Source organism: Phyllobates terribilis, unplaced genomic scaffold, assembly GCF_046119375.1.
Source record: "Phyllobates terribilis strain yellow unplaced genomic scaffold, ASM4611937v1 Scaffold_52__1_contigs__length_9100884, whole genome shotgun sequence".
NCBI lineage: Eukaryota > Metazoa > Chordata > Amphibia > Anura > Dendrobatidae > Phyllobates > Phyllobates terribilis.
This window is the reverse complement of record NW_027362812.1, coordinates 6,071,853-6,088,995: the sequence shown is the minus strand read 5'-3', so window position 1 is coordinate 6,088,995 and position 17,143 is coordinate 6,071,853. Positions and strand designations below refer to the sequence as shown.

At 47.6% G+C, this 17,143-nt stretch overlaps 1 protein-coding gene across 1 annotated transcript in view; it reads right to left on the bottom strand.

Moving 5' to 3' along the window:
• Positions 1-2,952: 2,952 nt before the first annotated feature.
• Positions 2,953-17,143, bottom strand: part of LOC141191742 (microtubule-associated serine/threonine-protein kinase 3-like) — a 41,032-nt gene continuing 26,841 nt past the window's right edge. The window contains exon 8 of the mRNA XM_073661670.1: positions 2,953-3,044. Coding sequence (XP_073517771.1) covers positions 2,953-3,044 — 92 coding nt within the window. The remainder of the gene's footprint in view (positions 3,045-17,143) is intronic.

Here is a 17,143-nt window from a genome sequence, read left to right as displayed (position 1 = left end):
ACCACCCTACAGCCTGCTTCCAATATATTAGACAATTTGTCATCCTGATATAATATGGGTAAGTGACTTGGAAATATCCAATTTTGCTACATCCAACGAAAGTTATTATCCCATTGCGGCGAGGATACCAGCTATGGATTCCTTTCAAGCCGCAATGGAAAGGGATCTAAATAATCTCTTGGATGATGGAAAATTGAGAGTATCAAATAATCTTTCCAAAAGGGAAAGGGAAGCAATAATTTCCCTAAGGGCTAATTCTACCATTGTCATTAGACCTTCAGACAAGGGGAGTTCGGTGGTGATTCTGGATTCAGGATTATATAAAAAATTGGTAGAGGATATATTATCTGATTCCACCACCTACCGCCCCTTAGTCTCTGATCCCACAAAGAATTTTACTATAAAATTAAACAGGCTACTGGAGGAAGGAGTAGCTCTTGGAGCCATTGATTCCAAAATGAAGGAATTTTTGTCTCCAGATCAGCCTGTTATTCCGATTTTTCATGCCCTCCCTAAGATGCATAAGTCAGTGTTTCCACCTCCCCTGAGGCCAATCGTGGCGGGTATACATTCCCTCCATGAGAGACTTTCAGGGTGGGTGGATTCCAGATTGCGTGTCTTACTGGAGGGATCACCAGGTATGATAAAAGATACTAAGCATTTAATGCAGGCCATTAATCTTATGTCTTGGCAGGAGGACTGTAATTGGATAACATGTGATGTTGTCCAGTTGTATTCCTCAATACCTCACGATAAGGCATTGAGGGTTGTGCAATATTTTTTGAATCTAACTGACATTTTTACTGATGGTGTCAAGGAATTTTTGCTTTTGAGTTTGGAATTTCTTTTGAAGAGTAATTTTTTCATCTTCAATGATAAATTTTACTTACAGCTTTGCGGTTGTCCGATGGGCTCTAAGTTTTCCCCTTCACTGGCCAATGTTTATATGAAAAGATGGGAGGAAGAATATATTTTCAATGAATGTTGTCCATATAGGAACAATATTCGGTGGTGCGGGAGATTCATTGATGACATGATCCTCATATGGGGTCTGTCATCGGGGTCTCCCGCACCACCTGTTACTGAATTTCTAAATTATTTGGAGAATAACAACTACAATTTGAAATTCACTATGGAGATTCACAAGGAGTCCACTCCGTTTTTGGATGTCGTATTGACTGGTTGTGTGAGTACAGGGAAAATTGCCTCTAAACTTTACCGCAAGCCCCTTAGCAGCAATTCTCTCTTGAGAGCTGAAAGCAGCCACCCAAAACATGTTATAAAAAATTTACCAGTGGGTGAGTTCATTAGAGCTAGACGCAATTGCAGTGAACAAGAGTGTTTTGAGGAGGAAACTAAAACCATGTCAGCGAGACTGAGGTCTAGGGGATATAAAAAATGGATGATCGATAGGGCTATATCTATAGCTATATCTAAAGATAGAGAAGGTTTGTTGACACAATCAGTAAAACATAGTTCCAATAAGGCTAAATCTTCATTAACTTTCTCTACGCCATATAGTGATCATTTTTACAACATTAAACAAATCTTTCTCAAGAACTTACCCATATTATATCAGGATGACAAATTGTCTAATATATTGGAAGCAGGCTGTAGGGTGGTTTCAAGGAAAGGTCAGGATCTACGCAATATGTTGTCACCCAGCGTATTTTTGGATAATAAAGTACAAAGTCCCACCTGGCTGAAATATGTCGGCATGTATAAATGTGGTGAAAATAGATGCTGTATGTGCAAATATGTCGCTATGGGTTCAAGTTTCTCTGATTTACATACAGGTAGAAAATATGACATAGAGTCTTATATAAATTGTAACACCTCCCATGTTGTCTATATGGCAACTTGTGCCAGCTGTTCAGAATATTCTATAGGCCGCACTACCAGAGCCCTTAAGGCAAGAATATCAGAACATATTACAGGAGCAAATCCTGCCTCAAAATCCATCAGGTTATCAGGTCTCTCCAAACATTTCAGAGAGGTACATGCGGGCAATATAAGCACATTAAATATTACAGGCATAGAGAGAGTACCACGTCCCCATCGTGGCGGTAATTGGGAAAAAATGCTCCATAACAAAGAAAAATTGTGGATATTGAAATTAAATGCACGGATACCGCAAGGTATGAATTATAGATCAGATTTAATGTTTTTTTATTGAATTATATATATATATATACTTGCATTTATAATATTATATGCATATTCTGTTCTGTGCATCTATATGGCAAATTATTTACAAAAAAGTTTTTTTTTTGTTTTTTTTTCCCCCTAAGTCTATGTCTGTATATTCTATGAGAATTTGTTGCACGCAAATCTTGTCTAAGTAGGAGTTAATATCCTAATGTGTATACTAATCTATCACACATGCTTAGGGGTGGTCACAGTTTTTATTATAAATGTGTTGTTTTTTAATTCATTTGTATACTGACGATTAAGGGGCTGTGTCCTCGAAACGCGTCCAGTTGTTCCCCTCCTAGGGACATGTGATTTTTAATTTTTGGAATAAAGGATTTATCGCTTGTGGCACCGGATTTTACTTTTTCTATATATCTTTACAAGTTTATGCTGGACACTAATCCGTGAGCCTGGGATTCCTGTGAGTATCAGGTGATATGAGCTAATTACCTTTTTTTCAGTCCACTAGCTAACAAGGACCTGCCCTGGAAATTAATAACAGGATACCAGGGACGTATATGAGATAATAACGTGAAAATGTTATAGGAGAATATATATCATATGAAAAAATTATATATCTATGATATATGATGGATAGTGTGACACCTATCATATAATATGACCCATACAGTGCAATTGTGCTAGTGAATATATAGTGAAAAATATGATGAGATGAAAAATATATTTATATAACAAAAAGGCATGGGGCACATAAATGCATGACATTATACATATATTACTAGAAGATATTTAAATTCTTTAAAATATAAAAAGAGGTTCAAATGCACTGGTGATGATGACGCTCAAGAAGATGACCAACTCTGAAAAATAGCAAACGTCAGGCGAAAGAACTAAGAAGAGAAGGAAAGAAGAAAACGTAAGTATAAACGAATAAAAACAATTAAAATAAGATTAAAAGTAAAATGACCATAATACAATGCACTCCACTAGGAACCACCCAACAATATTAAAGAAATGAAACAAAACTATTTGTCTCATTGAGACCATGGAGGGTTAAGGTGTTCAACACAGTGATCCCCCTTGCCTCCTTCTGTGCCAGGATTTTTTTCCAGTTACCTCCTCTAGTGCCTGGGTAGACCCTATCAAAACCACTCAACTGGAGACCAGAAGGGTCACTGTTATGAAACTTCATAAAGTGACGCGGTAATGTCTTGAGCTCATCCACATTGTAAATTTCTTTTGCTGCCTTGATATCCAAGACGCGTTCTCTAGTTCTTCTTCGGAGTTCTCTTGATGTAAGGCCTACATATATTCTGTTGCAAGGGCATTTTGCACTGTAGATCACCCCAACTGTGGTACATGTGATGGTATGAGTAACCTTATATTGCTTCGTACCATTTGAATTTGTAAAGATTTTCGTAGACTCTATATTGAGGCACGCCACGCAAGAGCCACATGGGTGGCAGCCCCAGCTTGGGCCCTTGGATCCAAATAAACCCTTAGCTGCTGGCCCCCCAAGGTGGCTGTTTACCAGAAGATATTTTAATTTTTTTAAGCGTCTATATGTAATAGCAGGATTGTTTGAGAGATGAGAAGAGAGAAATAGACTTCATCGCAAGAACTGCCGGTGTTCAGTCATACATGTGAGTGGCTGCTGTAAGCACACCCTAGCAATTTGACCTCTCGCGATGCAGTGCATCACTGTAGAGTCAGCTATCAGTCAAAGTGCCAGGGCGTGTGTGGCGCCCCTGAGGGTTCGGTCGCCAAAGGGGTACTGCATCTCTTTAATGAGGTGTGGTATCTCTCCTTCGAGGTAAGGATGGTGCAGCTGTCAGGACCCCACCTCTGCATTCAACACTACATCTCTCCCACCTGTAGGGGGGCTTTAAGGCACCAGGGTGCTGCCCCAGCCGGGATAAGTGGAGATGGGGGAACCAAAGTAAGGGTCAACCTAGTAGTGGGTGAGGGTGGAGGATACACTTAGAGGTTACACGTACTAAATTCATATTTAATAGCCAGCCATCTTAAGTTCAAGGTCTTTGATTGTGATCTTCATCGCTGAACGTGGCTTTCTGTGTGAACCTGCAGTTGATGGGGACACGGTCCTCGAACTCTGGCCTTGAGTCGAGGAACGGGCAAGAGTTAACGGCTGTCTCTACCCGGTCAAGGTCCTTACTTAAGAAGGTCTGGAGGGGAGCGGAGGAGTATAGCTCCGCAGGCAAAAGGATCCCAGGGGGATGAAGATGGAGCGGTATACGCCACCTGTCCTCACTATTCTGGCCTAGTCTGAGGGATTCCTGCTGCAAAAGGGGTACCGGCCCCCGATATCTGACTCTGTCATTACAAGTCTTAGTCAGAGAAGCCCGGAGGCTCAGTGGATCCCACCGGGTAACGGAGCGGAGTCGCCACCCGTACCCTTGTTCTGTGCATAGTCCAGAGGGAGACCCGGCCTTAGTAAACGCACCACAAACGGACAGGAGAGGACCTAGTGGGAAAGTCTAGGAACACTCTGGTGCGGGGTCCTGACCAAAGCACCTGAACTACCCGGAGGTTGTCGGACCCCCGGTCCTGGTGGCCGCAGCGCGCCGTGAGGAGCAGGGAGAAGCCTTGCAGCTGAGCATTCTACCGTGAGTAAAGCTTGGAGGACTACCCCTATGGCCTCCGGTTTCTTATTGCAACGCGGCACCGCACTACACCGCACAACATCTTCCACAACAGCTCCCATCCTCTTGTCCTCTCTGCCCTGAGGCCCTGCTCCGCCTGTGGGGAGTAGTACCATCTTCTGCTGCCGCTACATCCCGCTTCAGAGGACTGAATGCAGAGCTGGTGGAGAATCACCAGGCACCACAGGTGGTGTAGTCAATACAACCACTCAATTAACACCAACCCTGAAAGCCCATTAAATCTTTTAATGTGACGGCCCTGGGCACGGAACGGGTCCAGGCCACGGCTACATCCCCCAACATCTGACCCGGCTCTGAGTACCCCCCCATCTTCCCAGGGAGGGCTGTGAGCGTCACACGTGCTTGCAGGAGCCACTCGCAGTGCTATGGGCTGCAATTGTAGATGCTTTGTACACACCTGTATGACTGAAGGCCAGTAAAGGTTCTTGGAATGATTTAAATTCCATTTTTTTCCCATGAGCTGCACGTTCAGTACAGCGGTTGGGCACTTTTCTATACTATTAACCTGCACTGCAGGTCAATAATGTGGCGCCCCTGCGGGCTCAGTCGCCACAGAGTTATTGCACCCCACTTAAGGGTGTGATATCTCCTCTTCCAGGTAAGGATGGAGTACCATACAGGACCCCAAACACACACTCAACACTACACCACTCCAGTTCTGAAGGGGGCCTATATGCACCATAGTGCCGCCCCGGGCCAGAATGGAGGAGTTGGGGGGAACCATGTAGTGAGTGAGGGTGGAGGAAGCATTTATTTTGAGCACTTAGCTGGATCATATATATATGGAGGCCATCTTGGTATCATTGTCTTTGGTTGTGGGTCGTTGGTCGGTAGACAGCACAACGCTGCAGCCAGCTGAGGGTCCACGGTCCTCGGTCTCAGGCCTCGAGACGAGGAGCAGGGCAGAGTTGCTGTAGGCTCTGTCTCGGTCAGGGTCCTGAGAGTAGGAGGCCCAGGAGGGGAGCAGAGGAGTCAAGCTCCACAGGCGAAAGGATCCCAGGGGATATGGACGGAGCGGAGCCACCACCTGCATACCTTATTCTGGCCTAGCCAGAGGGACCCGGCCGCAAGAGGGGTAACCGGTCCCCAATCTGACTTTGTACTTCACGTCTCTGTCGGAAGAATCCGGAGGCTTATGTGGATCCCAGGGGGATACGGATGGAGCGGAGTCGCCACCTGTATGCCCTAATCTGAGTTTACCCAGAGGGACCCAGCCTTACGCCTCAGCCTCACCACAAGTCACCAAAAAGGGCGCCCAGTCGGTCCGGGAACTACACGTTGCCCATAGAGAGATTGCAGCACCCGTACGGGACTCAGTGGGGAACACACGGCGGGAGAAATTGAGCAAGAGAGGAACACACTAGAGCGGGGTCCTGGCAGGTGCTCCTGAACTACCTGGAAAGTGCTGAGCCCCACCCTGGCGGCCGCAGCTCGCCGTGTGACAGCAGAGAGAAGCTCTGAGCTGATAAAAAGTGAGTAAAGACTCGGATGACTTCAACCGCTATCTCTGCCTGTTCTTTCTACAGCGGCACAGCACCCGCCACCACTCTACATCACATCTACACTGCCCTGAGGCCTACTCTACCCGTGGAGAGTAGCACCAACTAAGCTGCCCGGAACACCGGCCTCAGAGGACTGTCGCAGCGCCAGTAGTCATTACCGGGTACCACGGGTGGCGTCACGAACATTTACAAACCTACCCTACTTCCCCTTTTTGGTTTACATTTTTATCCCCCCTTTTATTTTTGGACTGACCACCCTGGGTCACGGAATGGGCCAGCCACTGTGACATCCCCCAAATCCATCAAGGCCCGGTTGGCGAGTACCCCGCTGCCCAGGGGGCGCGTCAATAGCGTTTGAGGATATGGACATACTAGGTTCTCTTCACATGCCACTGTCATTCTGTGGTTGGGCTTCACAGGCAATAGTGATTTTATATGTAGCAATGCAAAAGTACTTTTGAATATAGACAAGTGATCTAACGTTCAGTTTCAAGTTGCCTAAGGGGACTAACAAAGTAAAAGAAATGTTAAAAATCCACAGCCATTTTCTCACGTTAAGAGAAGTAGAAGTAGACGTTCTGAGAAAAGTAGATGACAATCTGGTCAGAAGTGACTCGCATTATGTTTTTCAGGGTTTGTCTGCAGGAACTTCTCTCATGATTTGATCAATGGAACACGTGTCAGGACCAAGAAGCTCTTGGAGAAAGACAAAACAGAGATCCAGTGACTTTCTAGTAAGTGTTTCTCAAGTACACTCGCATTTGACACACACTTTCTTATCAATTTCACTCGGGGTTATTTAGTTTGGAAAAACGAAGGCTTAGGGGTGATCTTATTACTACCGTGTTTCCCCGAAAGTAAGGCCCTGTCTTACATTAATTTTACCCCCAAAAGTCCCACCCTGCCTTACTTTCGGGGGAGGCCTTACATTGGGAAAAAAAACAGGCTGAACAGTATGCAGCCTCCCCATACAGTGGTTCTGCCCCCCACTCTGCCACCACACACACACACACACACAGCCCCATACGGCACCCATACACATACCGTACACATATCGTATACACACACACACACAGCCCCATACGGCACCCATACACATACCGTACACATATCGTATACACACACACACACAGCCCCATACGGCACCCATACACATACCGTACACATATCGTATACACACACACACACACACACAGAGAGAGTTTCGGAACTTACCGTTACTTTCCTTCTGTTTCGATCTCCTCTGCGGTGCCGGGCTGACGATTCGGATGCCGGGGAAGCTGGACCAATCGGAGCGAGCCTGCAGGCGGTGACGTCGCAGCTGATTCGGCCAATCAGCTGCGAGCCGGCTAGGGAGCCTGTGGCGAACAGGCTGATCGGCCAATCAGCTGCGAGCCGGCTAGGGAGCCTGTGACGAACAGGCTGATCGGCCAATCAGCTGCGAGCCGGCTAGGGAGCCTGTGACGAACAGGCTGATCGGCCAATCAGCTGCGAGCCGGCTAGGGAGCCTGTGACGAACAGGCTGATCGGCCAATCAGCTGCGAGCCGGCTAGGGAGCCTGTGACGAACAGGCTGATCGGCCAATCAGCTGCGAGCCGGCTAGGGAGCCTGTGACGAATCAGCCTTACATTCCCCGGCCCCCCCCCCGCTACCCTGCCTTACAATCGGGGGGTGCCCTACATTGGCGGACCCCCCCGAAACCCCCCACCCTGCCTTACTTTCGGGGGGGTCTTACTTTCGGGGAAACACGGTATGTACAAGTATATGAGGGGACAGTACAAAGACCTTTCTACTGATCTTTTTACTCTGAGGCCTGAGACGGGGACAAGGGGGCATCTTCTACGTCTGGAGGAAAGAAGGTTTAATCATAATCACAGACGCGGATTCTTTACTGTAAGAGCAGTGAGACTATGGAACTCTCTGCCGCATGATGTTGTAATGAGGGATTCACTACTAACATTTAAGAAGGGCATGGAGGCCTTTCTTGATAAGTATAATATTACAGATTATATACAGTGCTGTGCAAATTAATTGGGACAAAGCATTTTTTAAGTAAAATCGTAAGTTGGTTACCAGTCAGTGATTCAAACCAGTTTTAACTTTTTTGAACAGGTGTGAGTGTACAACCGTGAGTAACAAAATGTGGTTTGACTGGTTTTAGTCAGAAAATAACAGCTAGCTGCCCCCTCAGCTTCAGTTGAGAGCTTGTTTCTGTGAGGAGTGGTTTAGTGTACTTTTTCTCCATGCCACAATTCCAAGTGTGTGAAGAAATTCCTGGAAGAAAATAAAGTAAAAGTGCTGGACTGGCCTGGCAATTCACCAGACTTAAATCCTATAGAAAATTTGTGGAGCATTGTGAAGAGACGTCTTGGCAAAATGGACTGTACAACCAAAGAACGCATGATAAACAGTGCCATACAAGTGTGGTTCCATGATGAAGAATTGAAGAATTTATGCAAAAACTTGGTAGAATCAATGCCAAAACGCATTGAAAATCTCATATCTGCTAAAGGAGGACATATTTCTTACTATAATTTGTATGTAACAGTGCATTATAACATTTTATTATTAAATATTCAAAAATATGGGTTTTTTTGGCTTTGTCCCAATTAATTTGCACAGCACTGTATACTAGATTCCTTGATAGGGCGTTGATCCAGGGAACTAGTCTGATTGTCGTATGGAGTCAGGAAGGAATTTTTTTCCCCAATGTGGAGCTTAGTGTTTGCCACATGGTTTTTTTTTGCCTTCCTCTGGATCAGCATGTTAGGCTATGGCTTGAACTAGATGGACTTATTTTTTAAGGTTGAAGGATGACTGTTACTATGTATATGTGTAAACAGATGTTAAGAAAAATTATTTTTTGCCTCATTTCTTTTAGGTATTGAAAATTCAAGCACAGCACATACCATCGTGTGTTTCCTCTTCAAAGTACCAGCCAAACTGTAAGTTACTCACAAAACACACAGACTGACACAGCAGCCATTTTTAGTTTTTACAATTACTTGAAAACTTTATGCCAATTTCCCCTTCAACTAAGGGGGCATTTACTTTTTTCCCTGTATGATGTTACCCAATAATGTGCAGGAGGTGTCAGGCAGAGGATAAAGCGCACAATCGCAGAGGATATGAGAGCTGGCTTTCTCTGTATATAATACTCATGTCTAACTAGTTAAAAAAAAAATCTGCCTTCTATTGATTGCTGTGCAGTGGTGTATGATTCTATATACTGCTCTGCATCCATCCCAGGCTTTGGGGAATAAATTTCAGGCACCTGGGCTAAATGCTGAGCGCTGTTTGTTACAAGTGCTGATGGCACATTACAGTTCTTGTCTCACAGCAGCAGGACATTACTGAGATGAGAGCTGCAGTGTCCGATCAGCACGTGTCACATACAGCGCTCAGCATCTACCTCAGGTACCAGGGCATTATTCCACACAGCCTGAGATAGATGCAGAGCAGTATATGGAATCACACACCTCTGCTCTCCTCCGCCTGCACAGTAATCACAGATAGTGACAGTTTTGTCACCTGGTTAAAGCCCCACTCCAGGGTTTGTTTTCTTTTATTTCAGCTCTGGTGTGGTGCAACTAAACTAGTGGTTCCTTAACCCTATTATTATACTTACTAGCCACTGTCTTCAGCTCTTCCCAGCGCCGCTTCAGTCCCACAGCCATGTTTTGACTGCAACTTTGGACTGACCTGAAGTAATGGTCAGAAGCTCTCAGTATAAGTGTGGGGGCCTGTTGCTGGCCTTGTTCTGGATCTCATGGGCTTAAATTGAGTTATGACTTCCTGATAGGCCAGCAAACACTGGAGCAAGCCAGCAGGTCACAAACTGCTGGAGAACGTCAGGAGCCTCACGGAATACAGATGAAGATGCCGGTTGGTAAGGATGAGACTAGGGGCAGGGAACTTAGATTAGTGGCTCTACTCCAGTGCCGTAATACAAAAAAACTGCAGTATTGCTTTAAACATGAGTCTTATATTACTCAGAAAAGGTGAGGTCTTGCCTTAATCTGTTGGTTTTTCTTTTTTTTTTCCTTCATGCCTCCAGTTTGGTTGGTCAACCTCATACAGGGGAAATGGGTGACACTTCCAGAGACAAATCTTTACTAACATCCCTAGGCTAAAGTTCAAATTAACCTATTAAATGTAGCAAGTAACATACCCCAAAACTATCTGGTATGCTGGAGCTTAGGCTTAGGGAGAGGATACTTTGCTTCTACAGTTTATGGTTCTGACAGCTTTTGAAAAATATATATTTATTTATTGTTATGCATTTGACACTTTTAGATATAATGACTGATGTTTCTGTTGTAATGGAAGTGTTATATTGTTAATGTTTTCTACTGTATTCTGTGTTTGTTGCACTATTGATATGAAAACCTTGTGAAAATTGGCAAGAGACTTGATTACATATTAAAGTTGGTCTGTTCAATACTATGGGTAAAGTATTTTTTTTAACTGAAGGTAAATTTTAGATTAATGGATGTTTTTTAGGTTAGTTTCACTCGGCAGCTATTTTTTTCAATAATAATGTTTCAGGTATATGGTGACCTCCGACCCGTCACGTGGGGGGGCCACGCGGGGCCCTGGCTATCCTTAATACACCCCTGATACCCAGGTCAGACTACATGCTGTTCTTCTGCACTGGAATTATTTTAGAAGGATGGGTGCGGTAATCATCACCATACTCCCACATGTCATTTACTTTATATAGAAGAATTACTAATCACGATAAAGGATTCTTCATAGAATGTGTGGTATCTGTGTTGTCAGTTACCCGATTTGTTCTACTAGTGATGGTATTGAAAAACTGCCTTAACCTCCCTTTGGGCCTGGCAAGTTCACCATTGGCTGGGCCTTCTTGCTCTGCTCCTGCCGGGGATGCTTCGTCCGGGGATTCTTCTTGAGCTGACTCTTCTGCAGCACTAGGCTCTTCTGCAGCACTTACAGGTTCATCTGGCTGTGGAGGGTCTTCTGGCTGTCGAAAGAAGTGGAGTACTGGGATTATGACTGCTCCTCCTATTTGAGGCCAATCTGCCGGGAAATCTCCTAAATCAGTATGTATTACTGCTTCTTCAGGTTCCTCCGGGGTGATGAGAGGCACTTCTTCTTGGGGCTTTAGCAGTTCTGGACACAACTTCAGGTGGTCTCTAGATACCGTTGCAGTTGTTCTTCCTTCATCTTTGCTAATCAAACACGTCTTCCTGTTATCAAACCTATAAATTCAACACAGGGTAGGGTTCTGTCTCCCACTGGTCATCAAGTTTGTGGTTTCTCCTTTTCCTTTTCAATACCACTTATCCTGGTGTGAAGGGTTCTGCTGGCGCACTCTTATTATAGTGGTCTTCCTGCTTGTCCTTCACCCTAGCGAGACTGTCTTCGACACAGGCTTGTACTCTTCTGTACTGCTCCTGTCTGGACGTGTCCCAGTCCTCAGTGGACATATCTGCTTCTGGTTCTGCAACACCAAGCTCCAGGTCCATGGGCAACTTTCCTGGTCTTGCTCGCATGAGATATGCTGGAGTGCAATTGGTGGAACTCATAGGTATGTGATTGTACAGATCTACCAGGTCAGGTAGTAGGTCTGGCCACTGATTTCTCTCCTCAAGTGGTAAGGTCTTCAGCAGGTCGATGACAATGTTGTTCATCTTTTCACAGAGACCATTGGTTTGGGGGTGGTACGGTATAGTTCTTATCTTCCTACACACATACAAATGGCAGAACTCTTTGAACAACTCGGCCTCGAAGGCTGGGCCTTGGTCTGTCAGCACCTGCTCAGGGTATCCATGGGGTCTGCAGAAATATGCTTGGAACGTTTTTGCTGCTGTTTCTGCCGTCAGGTCTTTGACAGGGGCGACCACCAGGAACCTGGAGTAGTGATCTACCATGGTCAGGGCATAGGAGTACCCTGACCTGCTGGGTGACAGCTTGACATGGTCCAGCGCCACGATCTCCAGGGGTCAAGCCATCTTGATGGGTTGCAGGGGCGCCTTCTGGCTGCTGTAGTCTTTTCTTCTGAGGCTACAGGATCCACAGTCTCTGCACCACTTCTCAATGGAGCTGCGCATTCCCACCCAGTAGAATCGACACTTTAGCAGGGTTTCTAGCTTTTTCCAGCCAAAGTGCCCCGCCTGATCGTGGTAGGCCTCCAACACCATCTGGATGTCCATCTTGGGGACCACTATCTGCCATACCATCTCGTGGGTCTTGGGATTGATGTACCTCCGGCACAGCTTCTCTCGATAGATGAACAGCCGGCTTCTCTCATTCCACAGCTGTTTTGCTTGGAAAGATGCATCTTTCTCCAGGGAGGAACCTTCTTGGGTTATCAGCTCCTTGATACGGCTGACAACCAGGTCGCTGTCCTTGGTCTCCTTCCAGCTGTGGTGAGGCAAAGGGTTTAACGTCTTACCACGCTGCCTCCTGGAGGCTCATTACTCGTGGATCATCCCATTCCGGTGAAAGGCAGGTAGCTCAATCTCCTCCAGGTCATCCACTTCTTCTTCTGTGTCTGACTGGTGAGGCATCCTGGACAGGGCATCGGCGTTGGCGTTCTTGCGGCCCGCCCGCTATTTAATTGTGAATTGGTAATTGGACAGCCGAGCCATCCATCGCTGTTCCATGGCTCCTTGCTTGGTTGTTTCAAGATGAGTCAGGGGGTTATTGTCAGTGTAGGCAGTGAACTTGCTGGAGGCTAAGTAGTGCTTGAACCTTTCAGTGATGGCCCAGACCAAGGCCAGGAACTCTAACTTGAAGCTGCTATAGTTCTCTGGGTTCCTCTCAGTCGGGCGGAGCTTCCTGCTTGCATAGGCTGTCACTTTCTCTAGGCCATTCTGCTTCTGACTTAGGACAGCTCCTAATCCTTCATTGCTGGCATCAGTATACAGCAAGAACGGTTGGCTGTAGTCAGGGTAGGCTAGGATCTCGTCGCCTGTCAGTATCTCCTTCATCTCTTGAAATGATTCGGCTTGCTCCTCACCCCAGTGGAATGGGGGATTTCTGCCTTTGGGGGGACTGTCCTACCAGGAGGTCTTGCAGAGGCGCTGCTTTCTTGGTGTAATCTTTTACAAACCTCCGGTAGTATCCTACTAGTCCCAGGAACTGACGTACCTCCTTGAGGTTCTTCGGCTCCGGCCATTTCTGGATGGCAGTGACCTTCTCCGGGTCTGGTGCCACTCCCTCTGGACTGACAATGTGCCCCAGGTACTGTACCTTTCTCTTGAGCAGGTGGCACTTTGAGGGCTTCAGCTTCATCCCATACTGGGACTGTGACTCAAATACCTCCGCCAGGTGCTTCAAGTGGTCCTCATACGTCTTGGAGTACACAATCACGTCGTCCAGGTATAGTAACACAGTCTCGAAGTTGTGGTGTCTCAGGCAGCACTCCATCAATCTCTGAAACGTTCCAGGTGCATTGCAGAGTCCAAACGGCATACTGTTGAACTCGCAGAGTTCCATCGGGGTGGTGAAGGCCGTCTTCTCCCTATCCTCCTCAGCCACAGCTACTTGCCCGTACCCATTAGTGAGGTCAAGGGTGGAAAAGTAATTTGATTTGCAGACTTTAAGGCAGCCAGGGATTCCTCTATTCGTGATAAAGGGTATGCATCTTTATGTGTAATGCGATTTACTTTTCTGTAATCTACACACATCCTCATGCTTCCATCCTTCTTCCTGACTAACACTAGGGGAGCTGCCCAGGGACTACAACTATCCCTTACTACCCTGCCTTTTTCATGTCGTGCAACATCTCCTTGGCTTTCTGGTAGTGTGCTGGTGGTATAGGCCTGTACCGTTCTTTGATGGGGGGATGGTTGCCTGTGGGGATGTGATGTTGTACCCCCTAAATCCTCCCAAAGTCAAGTGGGTGCTTGCTGAATACCTGCGCGTATTCCTGAACCACCCGGTGTACCCCCTGTTTCTGGTGAGCTGGAGTGGTGTCTGTCCCAACATGGATCTGTTGACACCAGTCCTCCACCTGGGTTGCCGGGTCATTATCCTCCACTTGGTCTGGGGAGGTTAAGGACTCCACCGTGTGGATGGAGTTGTTATTTACAGCAAGTAACTTGGCAACAGTGGTATATCGTGGTAATCTGACCTCGTCTTCCCCATAGTTGAGAAGACGGACGGGCACCCTCCCATTGCGTACATCCACTACCCCTCTGGCAGTTAAGAGTGTAGGTCTGTGCTCTGAGCTAAGGGGTTCTACTACCGCCTGGTAACTCTGTCCTTTAAGACCTATTGCTGCTCTACACCATATAAGCATTTCACTCATTGGGGGAATCACAATGGGCATCGGGTCTGCTACCCGCACATTACCAATCTCACCACCGGATAACTTTACTTGCTGCTGGTACATCAGGGCTCGAATCTCCTTCTGGAGGGCTCTCCTCTGCCCCGGTCTGGCGACGTCAGCGAGCTGTTGGAGTAAAAACACCACTTCCTCCAAACAGTTATCAACAATATTAGTACCTGGTACCATATACAGTCCATTCTCATCAGAGAGAGTCTCTACTACAATGAACCCCTGGTCCTTCAGCTCCACTCTCCCCACCTTTACCGCCACATCCTTAACCCCGACTAGGTTAAGAGGGAGGTTGTTAGAGGCATAAACGGAGAAATCTGTATCTGGGGGTTGGAGATTGTCCATGGACCAGAATCTCTTGTAAAGGGCATCAGGCATTATGGTTACCTGAGATCCAGTGTCCAGCAGGGCAGGTATCTCAATGTCGTCCAGGATTATGGACAGGAAAGGTCTTCCTCCCACGAACGTGCTGTGCCAGTCTGAGGGGCCTGCTGAGTCTATTCCCGGGTGTTGACCCTCGGACCGAGGGTTTGCTCTTTTAAAGGGCAATTGCGCACTGTGTGGCCTGCCTTCTGGCAGCGGTGGCTGACAAACTCTCGTTGAGGGTGGCGCTGGTTGTTGGTCCTTCCACGAGGTGGCGTTTTCCTCCTCCCGGGCGGCGTTGTCCTCCTCCGGGGCGACGGCGTCCTCCTCCTTCCTCTCATCCAGGGGACATCCTCAGGGCAGTCGGCTAGCAGGATCCTTCCCTCCGTCTCTGGCTCCGTCCGTAGCTGCAGGGCACTCATCAGAGTGACCAGGTTTTTAGTCAGCTGGCGCACTTCTGAGCCCAGACTGTCCAGCTCACAAGGGGGCGCTGCCTGCACTTTAGCTTCATTAGCCAGTGGGGAAAAGGTGGGTGCTGCGGGCGTTGGAGTGGCCCTACCCTGGTAATGTTGTATAGCAGTATCTGCTGTTTCCAGGGGTTGCAGTTCCTTTATAGCCATGTCCTTAAAGGTAGCATCTGGATGATCCAAGGACCACCAACGCACAGTCCTGCTCTCCTCTTGGGACCTCAGCCCCCGGACAAATTGTTCTTTTAGCATTTTACTTTCATCAGTTATGCTGGTTGGACTGACCTGTTTCAGAGCCCGCAGGGCCCCTTGCAAACGGCAGGCATAGTCCCGAACACTGTCCACCGGTTTCTGTGAGCTGTGGTAGAACCTCATCTGGAGGTCTGCCTCAAAGAAGTTTGTAACTTTTTGAAGATTACGGACACTGACTCCTGGTCTGCGGCCGACCAAGTCTCTACTTCTCTCTCCGCAGCACCAGTCAATTGTCCCACAACAAGTGCAGCTCTTTGTTTGCCCATCATAGAATACATGTCCAGTATGCTGCATATTTTTCGCTTGAATCCAGACAGGGTGTCTGGCTTGCCGCTGTACTGGGGGAGCCACTTTGCTCCAGGCATGTACTGTAAAGTCAATGGTACGATAGGCGCTACAGGCCCTGTTGATGGGGCGGTTGCTCCATCCCGCGCGGCATCATCCCCGGTGGGATCATCGGGGTTCTCGACCCGAACCCCGGTATCGGGCTGCTCCTGCGACATCCTGGCATCCCCCTAGCGAACCGTGGCCTACCTTCTTTTTCCGTAGGCCGCAGCTCTGCAGGTGACGGTCGTCGGATAGGACCTTGCGTCGCTTCTCGTCTTACGTCAGAGCGTGCGTTGGGGCTTCCTGCCAGGACCTGACGCTGCGTCAGTGCGTGGGGCGTGTCAGAGACTTCGCGCGGTTACACAGGTACGCCTCCTAGTTTTCGCGTGGTTACGCCCTTCTTCTCGCACAGTGACGTAACAATGGCATCAATCTTCGCCACAGTACAATATACAGTTCGTGAATAAAGGCGCACAGTACCCGGTGGCAACGGGCACAACTCCTTCCGTAGCCGCGGGCACGCTATCCTGTTCGTGACGCCAGGAAAGAGATGACGAGCCCAGGGGATGGGGATGTACTTGGCGCCTGGGCCTTGATGCCTGGCCTTGGGGGATGTCGCGGTAGTCGGCTCCCGGGCCCGTACCCTGGGCCTCTCTTTAAAAAGGTGGATAATTATGTGAAAGTTCGTGACGCCACCTGTGGTGTCTGGTGAGGATCACCAGCGCTGCGGCAGTTCGCTGAGGCCGGTGTTAAGGCAGCTTGGGTGGTATAGCTCCCCACAGGTGGAGCTGGGCCTCAGGGCAGTGTAAATGTAGGGATGCAGGACAGAGGGGACCCAGCCGGGTCTGAAGAAGGATTGGCAACCACACACAGTTCACTTCAGTACCTTTTACTGGTGGAAATTCAGTCACATTCCGGAGCACTATAGGGTGAAGGGTGCATATCAGGATTCTCCCCAGTGAGCAGGTATAGGGCCTCCTGTTTCTTGCCTTTGTGTAGTAAGTTTCTGACCTGCCTGGAGCTAGGCCTAACTTTGTCACTGTCCTGCACCTGCTGATCTTCTGATAGGGCCTTCTCTTGGAG